General features: G+C 44.2%; 1 protein-coding gene across 1 annotated transcript in view; it reads right to left on the bottom strand.

Annotated features, from left to right (window-relative positions):
* Window positions 1-13,154, bottom strand: part of LOC126335917 (Down syndrome cell adhesion molecule-like protein Dscam2) — a 935,428-nt gene that overhangs the window by 190,118 nt on the left and 732,156 nt on the right. Inside the window, exon 8 of the mRNA XM_049999390.1 lies at window positions 9,843-10,018. Coding sequence (XP_049855347.1) covers window positions 9,843-10,018 — 176 coding nt within the window. The remainder of the gene's footprint in view (window positions 1-9,842; window positions 10,019-13,154) is intronic.

Raw genomic sequence — 13,154 nt, 5'->3', positions numbered from 1 at the left:
AGCACAGATAGTGAAATGAGCACCATAAAACATATCGCTGATACTGGACCATCGGTAGGATCATTTTGTATAGAACTGAGGGATTCGTAAAAATGTTTAGCAAAATATTCAGGAAAACTTTTATGAAGTTTTGAATGTAGAACGGAGGTTGCGGTAGAAGTGGAGCTATGGACACAGGTCATCAGCTGTCCTTTGATAGCACATACAGTGAAAGTAATGCCTGGAAAAGGCACAGGTCTGAATTCGAGTTTGTCTGATATACAGTTTTAGCCTGTAAAGAAGTTCAGTTTTAAAGAAAATACTACACCATCAACAATGGAAGTAAATTCTCTGTTTCTGAAAGTGCTCTGGTTCCCATTTACAAGTATGTTTTCATGAGATCGGCAAGCAAAAACTTGTTAATTCAACAAAGCTTTGTTTCATGACGAGAGGTCTAACATGTTAAGAGTGTCATCAATAATTGGCGAAGTATGTTTTCCAAGTTCCTTCCCTTCAACTAGATGCTAGATATGTATGAGTAACTAGGAAATAACTTCAGAAAAAAAAGAATTCTGCAATGTAGATGGAGGGATATGTACTTCATCCAAACTTTGCTCCATTTGTGTGTAGAACATGATAAAATATAATTTTTACCTTGACTGACACTTTCCGTCTAGTTATACGCATGAGCTGTATTTTTTTAAGATAAGGCGTCTGCAAGTCCACGTTTTACTACTGCTCACATCTATGTCTACATCTACGTGATTACTCTCCTATTCACAATAAGTTCCTGGCAGAGGGTTCAAGGAACCACCTTCAACATGTCTCTCTACCGTTCCACTCTCGAATGGCGTGCGGGAAAAACGAGCACTTAAATTTTTCTGTGTGAGCCCTGATTTCTCTTATTTTATCGTGATGATCATTTCTCCCTTTGCAGGTGGTTGCCATCAGAATGTTTTCGCAATCGGAGGAGAAAACTGGTGATTGAAATATCATGAGAAGATCCCGTCGCAACGAAAAACGTTTTTGTTTTAATGATTGCCACTCCAATTCACGTATCATGTCTGTGGCACTATCTCCCGTACTTCGCGATAATGCAAAACGAGCTGCCCTTCTTAGTACTTTTCCGATGTCATCCGTCAGTCGCCGGCCGCGGTGGTCTAGCGGTTCTAGGCGCGCAGTCCGGAACCGCGTGATTGCTACGGTCGCAGGTTCGAATCCTGCCTCGGTCATGGCTGTGTGTGATGTCCTTAGGTTAGTTAGGTTTAAGTAGTTCTAAGTTCTAGGGGACTGCTGACCAGGGTAGTTAAGTCCCATAGTGCTCAGAGCCATTTGAACCATCATCCGTCAGTCCCACCTGATGCGGATCCCACACCGCACACCAATACTACTGAATAGGCCGGACAAGCGTGGTGTAAGCAGCCTCATTAGTAGACCTGTTGCACCTTTTTAAGTGTTCTGCCAATGAACCGCAGTCTTTAGGTTGCCGTATCCAAAACATTATCTATGTGATCGTTCCAATTTAGGGTATCTGTAATTGTAATCCCCAAGTATTTAGTTGATTTTACAGCCGTCATATTTGTGTGTCTTATCGCGTTATCGAAATTGGCGGATTTCTTTTAGAACTCTTATGAATAACTTCACACTTTTCTTTATTCAGAGTCAATTGCCACTTTTCGCACTATACAGGTACCTTATCTAAATTATTTGGCAAATTGGTTGTGGTCATCTGATGACTTTACACGACGGTAAATGACATCATCATCTGCAAACAATCTAAGACGACTACTGAGATCTTTACCTTTGTTGTTAATATAGATCAGGAACAATAGAGGGCCTATAACACTTCCCTGGGGAACTACCGATATTTCTTCTGTTTTACTCGATGACTTTCCGTCTATGATTACGAACTGTGACCTGACAGGAAATCACGAATCCAGTCGCACAACTGAGGTGATACTCCGTAGGCATGCTATTTGCTTAGAAGACGCTTGTGAGGAACGGTGTCGAAAGAGTTCTAGCAATCTAAAAATGTGGAATCAATTTGACATCCACTGTCAATAGCACTCATTACTTCATGAGTATAAAGAGCTAGTTGTGTTCCACAAGAACGATATTTTATGAATCCATGCTGAATATGTGTCAATAAATCGTTTTCTTTGAGGTACTTCATAATGTTCGAATACAGTATATGTTCCAAACCCGTACTGAAAATCGACGTTAGTGATATAGGCCTGTAATTCAACGTATTACTCCTTCTTAACATTTTGGGTATTGGGGTGACTTGCGCAATTTTCCAGTCTTTAGCTACGGCTCTTCCTGTGAGCTAGCGGTTGTATATAATTGCTAAATAAGGAGTTACTGTATCAGCGTACTCTGAGAAGAACGTGACTGGTGTACAATATGGACCGGAAACCTTGCCTTTATTAAGTGATTTAAGTTGCTTTGCGACACCGATGATATCTATTTCTTTGTTTCTCATCTTGGCACTTGTTCTTGATTGGAATTCAGGAATATTTACTTCGTCTTCTTTGGTGAAGGAGTTTCAGAAACCGAGTTTAATAACTCAGCTTTAGTGGCACCGCCATCAGTGACTTCACCGTTGTTATCGCACAATGAAGGTATTGACTGCGTCTTGCCAATGGTATGATTTGTGTATGAACAGAATCTCTTTGGGTTTTCTGTCAGATTTCGAGACAGAGTTTCGTTATGGAAATTACTGAAAACATCTCGCATTGAAGTACGCGCTATATCTCGAACTTTTGCAAAACTTTGCCAGTCTTGGGGTTTTTGAGTTCTTTCAAATTTGGCATGCTTTTTTCGCTGCGTCTGCAACAGCGATCTGACTCGTTTTGTGTACCATGGAGGTTAAGTACCATCACTTATTAATTTATGTTGTATATATCTCTCAATTGCTGTCAATGCTATCTCTCTGAAATCATTCCGCAACTTTTCTACGCTTACTTGATGAGATCGGAAAGAGTACAGAGTGTCTCTTAAAACGGTGTTAAGAGCATTTTTATCAGCTGTTTTAAATATATATACTTTGCGTTTCTTTTTGATGGTTGCAGGAGTTACGGTATTAAGCCTAGCAACTACTGCCTTGTGGTCGCTAATGCCTGCTTTCGTCACAATGCTCAATATTTCTCCAGGATTGGGTTGGGTTCTTTGGGGAAGGAGACCAGACAACGAGGTCATCAGTCTCATCGGATTAGGGAAGGACGGGGAAGGAAGTCGGCCGTGACCTTTCAAAGGAACTAGCCCGGCATTTGCCTGGAGCGATTTAGGGAAATCACGGCAAAACCTAAATCAGGATGGCCGGACGCGGGATTGAACCATCGTCCTCCCAAATGCGAGTCCATTGTCTAACCACTGCGCCACCTCGCTCGGTTTCTCCAGGATTATTTGTTGCTATGAGGTCAAGTATGCTTTCGCAACTATATACGGTGCTCATGAACTAATTGTTCAGAATAACTTTCTGAGAAAGCATTCAGTACAATTTCGGGTGAAGTTTTATGCCTGCCGCCGGCTTTAAACGTATAATTTTTCCAGGATATCGAGGGTAGATTAAAGTCACCACCGACTACAATTGTATGAGTGGGGTACCTGTTTGAAATGAGACTCAAGTTTTTTTTGAACTGTTCAGCAACTATTTTTTCTGATTCGGGGTTCGCTAAAACGACCCAAAAATGATTCAAATGGCTCTGAACACTATGGGACTTAACTCCTGAGGTCATCAGTCCTCTAGAACTTAGAACTACTTAAACCTAACTAACATAAGGACATCACACACATCCATGCCCGAGGCAGGATTCAAACCTGCGACCGTAGCGGTCGCGCGGTTCCAGGCTGTAGCGCCTAGAACCGCCCGGCCACCCAGGCTGGATAAAACGACCCAATTAATAGTTTAGTTCAATTGTCAAGTATAACTTCTACCCACACCATTTAGCAGGAACTGTCTACTTCAATTTCACTAAAAGACAAACTACTTCTGACAGCAATAAATACTACACCACCAATTTTATTTAATCCATCCTTTCTGAACACTGTTCGATTGTTTGAAAAAATTTCTTCTGACCTTATTTCGGGCTTTAGCCAGCTTTCTGTACCTTTAACTATTTGAGATTCAGTGCTTTCTATTAGAGCTTGGAGTTCTGGTTCTTTCCCAACACAGCTACGATAATTTACAACTACAATACCGATCGTTGCTACAACTAACTTACTGTGTCTTACCTGCCCCCTTTTTGACGGACGACCTTTCAGTGGTTCCCTGAGGCCCCCTAACCTAAAAAACCGCCCAGTTCCTTCCACACAGCCACCCCCCCCCCCCCTTCCCGTGTAGCCGCATCCCGTGTGTAGTGGACTCCTGACCTACTAAGCGGAACCCAGAAACCCACCAGCCGAGGCGCAAGTCAAGAAATCTGCAACCTACACGGTCACAGAACCGCCTGAGCGTCTGATTCAGACCCTCCAGTTGGCACCAAAGGACAGCAATTGGTTCTATCGATCATGCTGCAGATGGTGAGCTCCGTCTTAACCTCAGAAGCAAGACTGGCAGTCTTTACCATTTCCACTAGCCGCCAGAAACCAGAGAAAATGTCCTCTGATCCAAAGCGACATATGTCATTGGTACTGACATAAGCCACTACTTGCAGTTTTCTGCACACTGCACTCTTCATGGCATCTTGAAGCACCCTTTCCACATCCAGAATGACTCCCCTCGGTATGGAGTGACACTGGCTCCCTTCCCCTCCTTGACAGCCATGTTCCTAAGGAGCCGAGCCCCATTAAGTGCTAGCGTTGGAGCTCCCAACTACCAGCAAACCCACCCTCTGTGAACTCCCATACCTTGTGGGCCGATAAGCTTCCTCTGGAACATGGTGGACGACTGAATCCGGCTCAAAGACATAGTCAGCCACAGATAACGCCCGAAACCTGTTCGTCAAACGAACAGGGGAGGACCTAAGATCGGCCCCTTGGAAATTTCTTCGCTGCCTGCCAGAGTTCAGAATTACACTCCTGGAAACGGAGTGCGGGGATTGGGTGCTCGGCGAGCTAACACAGGCCAATCTCCCGGAGGGCCGGGTCGGGGAGCCACCGTTTGCAGACCGGCGGACGACAGCTCCGTCCCTGAATGCCAATCGGCTCTTCTACTGCCTTCGTTTGTCTTTCCTATCGGATCGAAGTACTCGGGGCCGACGTCATGAATAACAATCTGCTGCCTCGTCAAGGCACTGCTCCAAGTTCTCCTGCAGGCCGAAAGGCTCGCCCGACGGATTCCACCACCTACGTGGCACATACTTCGGAATATCCTATCCTGTCCTCCGATGAGACACGGAGAACCACTTCGACGCTCCAGCTCCTTTCGCTTTTCGGCCTCAGCACTGTCGAAGCTGCTGCTGTTCCGTGCACGAATACGCACCATCAAACGAAAACATGTCGTTGACAGAGATTTATATACACTCCTGGAAATGGAAAAAAGAACACATTGACACCGGTGTGTCAGACCCACCATACTTGCTCCGGACACTGCGAGAGGGCTGTACAAGCAATGATCACACGCACGGGACAGCGGACACACCAGGAACCGCGGTGTTGGCCGTCGAACGGCGCTAGCTGCGCAGCATTTGTGCACCGCCGCCGTCAGTGTCAGCCAGTTTGCCGTGGCATACAGAGCTCCATCGCAGTCTTTAACACTGGTAGCATGCCGCGACAGCGTGGACGTGAACCGTATGTGCAGTTGACGGACTTTGAGCGAGGGCGTATATTGGGCATGTGGGAGGCCAGGTGGACGTACCGCCGAATTGCTCGACAAGTGGGGCGTGAGGTCTCCACAGTACATCGATGTTGTCGCCAGTGGTCGGCGGAAGGTGCATGTGCCCGTCGACCTGGGACCGGACCGCAGTGACGTACGGATGCACGCCAAGACCGTAGGATCCTACGCAGTGCCGTAGGGGACCGCACCGCCACTTCCCAGCAAATTAGGGACACTGTTGCTCCTGGGGGATCGGCGAGGACCATTCGCAACCGTCTCCATGAAGCTGGGCTACGGTCCCGCACACCGTTAGGCCGTCTTCCGCTCACGCCCCAACATCGTGCAGCCCGCCTCCAGTGGTATCGCGACAGGCGTGAATGGAGGGACGAATGGAGACGTGTCGTCTTCAGCGATGAGAGTCGCTTCTGCCTTGGTGCCAACGACCAACGAACATGTGAGTAATCATTGAAAGTAGCTATAAAATAAGGAAATGATTAGAAAAATCTTGTTGTCAACGGGTAACTTACATTGCATGTTTCACAATTAATGCCATTCTGGATGCATAAAATCTGCAATTTCAGACTAGCTGATTAGGAAGAATTATATACTACACTGATTTTTTTTTGTTAATTCGGGGTCTAGTAGGTAAGGGCACTAAAACGTCCAGAAAGGAAGCAGAATTTATTTACGTGAGACGACAGAACTCCCCACCATGATCTCACAATACAAAACTGAAATTGCACACGGAGTAGTACTATGCGAGTAAAATAATTGCGATTGTTCTCACATGGCCGGCCAGTGTGGCCGTGCGGTTCTAGGCGCTTCAGTCTGGAACTGCGTGACCGCTACGGTCGCAGGTTCGAATCCTAGGAGACTGATGACCACAGATGTTAAGTCCCATCGTGCTCAGAGCCATTTGAACCATTTTATTTTGTTCTCACATGACAGTCGATTAGTAAGTTGTATGCCCGACTGATGATAACGATAATAGTCTTGATTTCGTATTTGGGATATTCCTCGCGAAACTTTTCAAAAGTTCTGTATGTTGTTTGCTTCATTCTTCGAGGCAGATACTGAAAGCAGCCTTCCGAAATATTTCACGAGCCTTACCCACAAGATACTTGGTATTTAGGCTCCACAAGTGTGCACATCGCCTTTCATCTCATTCGCATGATCACACCGTAGTCGAGTGAATATTAGGTTGAGACTGATGCTGGCAAGAAAAGGGGTAAGCAGACTTGAATGCAAAACCGAAGAACGAAAGTAACTCTAATAATGTGTCACTGCCAAGTAACATAACTTGATGATATTTAGACTATACACAGAAAGAACTGCTGCAGTGTGTACAGAAGTTAAAGAAATACGCAATGAGATGAACAGAAATGAGACTTGTAGTCAACGACAATAGTTACGCTGAAGTCATTGCGATTTATGATTCTCCCTTGGCCATTACAAAATGTGATCCCTGGCTATTAATAGGGTGTGTGACGGCAATATGCGCTCTGCAACGTGTTTCCATGCTGGCCACAAGATTAGTAAGGTTTTTCTTGTGGTAGGGAGTTCCATTCCTCCGTCAGTGCGATTGACAACTGTTGGATGGTCGCTGGTGCATTTGGACGTCCAGCAATACGACTCAGCATCGCATCCCACTCGTAATTAATAAAATTTAAGTCGGGGGAACGGACAGGCCAGTTCATTCACCGAATGTTCTATCGTCGCAAGAGCTCTTCAACGTGCACTATCCGATGAAGTCGAACATTGTCATCCATAAAAATGAAGTCAGGGCCGAATGCACCCCTTAAAATACGCACATCAGGAAGGAGTACACTGTCACAATAACGTTGGCCGGTAAGTGTGGCATGTACACAAAACTGGAGGTTAGTACGACCATGCAACTTTATGCCTCCCCACACCATAACACACGGACCACCAAAAAGATCGTCCCTGGCAATATAACTGAGTATGCTATGCGCTCTTGCCTATCGCCACATAAGGGCACGTACAGCAGTATCGGAAATGATAGTTTTGGTGCTCCAGCGGGTACGATATGGAGGAGGAATTATGTTGTGTAGACATACTGACTCCAAATCTTTGAATACGATACACTTAACGATCAACGTTATTGTGACACTGTACTCCTTCTCTGTGTGCATCTTTCCACGGCTGCTTTGCAATTGAATTCGTTTCTGTGGCCGAAAAAGACCGACTGAACCGAACAGCGCAAGGTGGGGAGTTCTTGGAATGAGAGAATATTCGGGGAATGGACTGGCTTGCCCGTCCCCCTGACTTAAGTCCCATCGAGCACATGTAGGTTGCGTTCGGGAGACATAGTGCAGCATGTCCACATGCACCAATGACCATCCAGCACTTGTCAACCGCACTGGTGGAAGAGAGGAACGCCGTACTACTGCAAAACCTTACTAACCTTGTCGCCAGCATGGGGGCACGTTGCACAACATGAAATGCCGTCTGCAGTGATCACACATCCAATTAAGAATCATATCACGGTGACGTAAGTTTAATTGTCTTGGAATAAGCGTGTAATTTCTTTTCATATCATTGCATATTATTTTCAGCTGCTTAGTGTACTGTACTGTAACAATTCTTTCTATGTATCGTCCAAGTTCGGTCGAGGTAAGCTACTTGGCAGTGACACTTTATGCGAAAGTTACTTTCGTCCTTAAGTTCGTACACCAGTGTATATTTTATTTTGGCGGATCTCCACAGCTCGTAAATATTTAAAGGAAGTCATATTTGTATAGCACCTGCAGAAGCTGTTTACACAGCTCTTTACTTGCTCCTAGTATCGTTAGAAACGACCACCATCAGGTCACATAAAATAGTTGAGGGATTTATACAGTATATGACCATATGGGGTTGCACGGTTGTTTGGTGTATTAACGCGGGCTGTCTGTCGCGTCTGCTAAGAATGGCGTATAACCTGCTGCCATCTAACATGGCGCAAGAACGATGGTCGCGCGAGATACCAAGCGGCAAGGATCGGAGACAAGTGTCACGTCTTATCAGTGACAATTTTTTTTTTTATACACGAGAGGAACTGCTTCTTTCTGTGAATACAGGTCCACCACAACCATTTTCTGATGATTCACTGCGAAAGAAACTGCGTTACACGCAATGGCTGCTTTGACTCGGGTACATTGACAACAGGGAATACTCACACTGGCTCATAAAGTTGCTCGTTTTCATCGGGCCAAGCAAAGTCGTACAGAAACTGGACACAGCTGACTAGAGGCTTTTTGTGTGGCCCCATGAGTCGCGGTTTTGGGTCTTCTCAAATGGTGGTAGCCACTGAGTGCACCAAGGGCCCAATGAAGCATTTAACCGCCGGCCACGGTGGCCGAGCGGTTCTAGACGCTTCAGTCCAGAACCGCGCGACTGCTAGGGTCGCAGGTTCGAATCCTGCCTCGGGCATGGATGTGTGTCATGTTCTTAGGTTAGTTAGGTTTAAATAGTTCTGAGTTATAGGGGACTGATGACCACAGAAGTTGAGTTCCATAGTGCTCAGAGCCATTTGAAGCATTTAACCAGCAATGTGTTGAGGGTTTAGATCAGACGAGAGTGGGCTGTGAGATGTTTTTGTTGTGTTTTAGTACCATGACTTCATATAGCTCATTCAGGTTACCGTGAACATAAACCAGGACGTTCATTATAATTTTGACGTCTTAATAATGAATATACTGCGGACACTCTCGTTATCAAAGATGGCCACTGCTTTGTTCACAGAGCTGTACGCATTCATTTCTGTTTTCACGAACACATTAATGTTTGCTCATTATCCGATCTTAATCCATAGAAACAACTTTGAGCAGCGGGTGATACTTATGTACAGTGAATGTAATCATAAATGAATGGATGCAGCTGGATACGGCATATCTGAATCAAATTCTGAACACCCTTCTTCGCCGAATTGAGGTGATTATAAAGGACAAAGACGGTGTTACTCGGTATTACCTTGATGACTTCTGATGACTAATTTTTTGTCAATTGAGCTTATGACTTACTTTCAGAGGGGCAAGGGAAGATATGTATTAAACAGGAAACTGAATGTGGAGGCAGTGATTATGTTCTGCACGCACGGCGTACTCACTGGTGACGAGCAGCGAGGTGGAGGCTCGCTCGCTGCCCACGCTGTTGTTGACGACGCAGGTGTAGCGGCCAGAGTCCTCCAGCTGGGCGCTGCGCAGGTACAGGCTGCCGCCCACCTGGATCACGCGCTCGTCCGTTGTCACAGCAACGCTTTGCCCGCCACGGCCCCGGTACCACCTGTAGGCAAAATGCCAGTAAAAGCAGATGCCTTGAGCAGTGAGACAAGTGTCTACGGCTCCCTCTGTCTCACCAGGCGATAAATTTAACTATTTACCCGATAATGATTGGCACAAGTGGCGTTTCTGATTGGTCAAATGTTTTATGTACACTAAGTGTAACGATTGATCTCACCGAATACGCCTCATCGACCATCTCACAATTTCAATGTACCACCCGCTCCCTTCCATTCCTTCAGAATACCAAAGAAGTTTTATAGCGAAGCTGTGGGACTAGTATCTGTGGGAGAATCAATACAACGAATGCTTTCCTTAATAACTCTCTATTTCTAGAATATATTATTATTCTCCCGACTACCAAGGGCAATGCAGCAGTAGTTATGATTGTGACTAGTTATAAGGGTAGCATTAAATTTTTTAGATCTGCACACTTATAGTAACCGGAGTAAGCATCCCACTGACAATGTTAGAACTGTTACATGATTGAAAAAATACTCGTCAATGGATCAGAGCGTTCAGAAAGACAAGTCCAGTTGCGCTGACACGATTTCATGGATTGCCAAAAATTCATAAAGAGACACATAGCAAGTGCTTTTGGTCTGCCCAACAGTTTGCCAAGTTCTTGACAACTGTATCGCGACTGCATGCGGGCCGATCAGGCTTTTACATAAAGAATTCAGGAGTTTTGTCGGTAAATTAAATGGCTGGGTTGAACACCTGGGTACATATTAGTCATTGTTGATGTGGTAATGCTGTGTACCAAGAATCCACTTAATAGGGTGATGGAGAAGCTGAATCGGATTTTTCCTGCCAGTATTGCAGAACTGTTTAAATAATATCACCATATGGATGGCAAGGCTACTGGAAATCCCTTAATCCCCGTGATAACTTTATTTCTTCATGGAAAAATTCGAAGAACAGTCATTAGGAGCAGCCAACAAAAAACCGAATAATTGGTTACGTGTGTGATGCGTCTGTATTGTGAACACATGTCAGCGAGGAACTGTTTCATTTTCATGACCATCTTGATGAGATTCATCCGAGAGTCAGTTCACTGTGGAGGAGGAGGCAGACGCAGGTTACACATCCTTTATGTGCTAGTCTTGAAGAAAAATGATGGTAGCGTAGGCCACAAGGTATACCAAAAACCCGTACACACGGATCGCTATCTACACCAAGATTGAAATCACCACCCATGGCAAGAGCAAGGTGTATTAAAAACATTAGCAAACAGAGTGATGAAAATTGTGAAGCATAGTTGCTCGACATGGAATTGAAATATCTCACAAATGTGTTGCTGACGAGCAGATAATCATCCACTGGGATTAAAATAGGATTGAGACAGTGACGAAGAGATCCTAGCGAAGTATGGGTGTTTGCTAAATCCAACATTTTCCTGGCTTTCATTAAAAACATTACTGACAGCATAGCAAATATCTTGACGAAACGGAGTATAGCTAAAATCTAAAAACTTACCCGAAAGATACAAGAGCGCCTAAAGTCGTCCAAGGATGCTCAAAAACGCTAGAAACTGCAGGAATTTTTTGGTTGCTCTGAATTAGTAGATACATGTATGTGGGCTGTTCTAAAAGAAGGAGCTAAAAACGACTAGAAGCTCAGCTGCAGAAGGAGGGAATCAGGTAGATCAGCTGTTGAGGAACGTGGTTTGCAGCCAAGACACCACCGGTTTCGGTTTGATAAGCCTCAGGTACTGCCAGCCACAAGCTGACTACGGAAGATTATACGCAGAGGATATAGAGATTACTAAACACCATAATAATTTTAATCGGAAGAAGGAATGTGTGAAACTGAATGGTATCTGGATTCTGGTGCTGAAGAAGATGTATACCAACATCGGACCTTCGGAAAAGATACAGCCCCCGTTGAACAAGTTCTCTGCAGATGGAAACGAAACGCTGGGTTTCAATAAGAGATTAATCCGACCGTGGAATAACACTTTGAGGCATAGTGACTCTGTTTGAGTCCACATGGCCTTTTATTTTTTTCTCAGCTAACTGAATCCACCTGCTCTCAGGCCTACATGGTGTTGCAATTTGCGTGAATTTTTGTACAGAGTCTGTTTCGTTATCGGTGTTTCGTTATCGTTAGAGAGTTTCTAATACGGGTGTTCAGTTATGGTGGCTGCAGTTCAGTTTACTCAGGTAAACGTTTCTTGCGCTTATATATGTTCCTAGATACTTATGTTCGAAAATGTTGTAGATATAATGTGTAATATGTTAATATACGACACAAAGTATATAGTTAATATAGTTAGCACAATATGCATATGGTCACTGCATATGGGGCCACTGTGCTTGACCACGTCTGTCCGAACGTAACCTACATTTTCTTCCCCCCATAACACTATATCTAGGAAAACGCTGTCCAAGAAAGACATATTACGAATATTATAAATTATTGACAAAGTTACATTTGAACCCGAATCAGAAAGTGATGAAAGTGACCTTGATGCCTGTCCTGATCCTCTTCTGGACGTTATTGTTGAAGGAAGCGATATCGAGAAGCCAACACTCAAAATCACGGGAGGTCTAAAACTTTCGGAGAGTGAAAGTGATAACGATAATGATTATGATAGTCTTCGCTGTGATGATGACGTGTCTTTATCTCCTCTTTCCATTAGTAGGTGGAGTAAAGTTTATTGTGGAAGTATAAAGTGTCCTGACATCAATGAATATGTTAGCGTAAAGGGCAAATTGAAAAGGAAAGTAACAATATGACACTACAAGATTCCTTTTCAGTTATTTTGTGTGAAGATTTGATTGAATATTTAGTGTTTCAAACTGACTTATATGATACTCATAAAGCGAAACCATTTAAACCTGCAAACAAAGATGCAGTGTTAGTTTTTCTAGAAATAAATGTTCACATGGGACCTCGTAGTTACCACGACTATTGGTCTTACCATAAAGAGTTGAGGGACAATTATGTAAGTTCAGTCGTGCCTCTAAATAGATGTGAATGGTACTAAGATGAAGCCAAGAAAGACTTCTCCAAATTACGATAAGCTTTATAATACAGGATCTGTGCTTGGCATATTGAGTAAATCTTTCAAAGGGAATTATGCCCTCACCAATATCCAAGCAGTTGCTGAATGCTTGGTGAAATTCAAAGGTAGT

Source organism: Schistocerca gregaria, chromosome 2, assembly GCF_023897955.1.
Source record: "Schistocerca gregaria isolate iqSchGreg1 chromosome 2, iqSchGreg1.2, whole genome shotgun sequence".
Taxonomy (NCBI): domain Eukaryota; kingdom Metazoa; phylum Arthropoda; class Insecta; order Orthoptera; family Acrididae; genus Schistocerca; species Schistocerca gregaria.
Note: the sequence above shows the minus strand (reverse complement) of the source record. Positions and strands in the feature narration are given on the sequence as shown.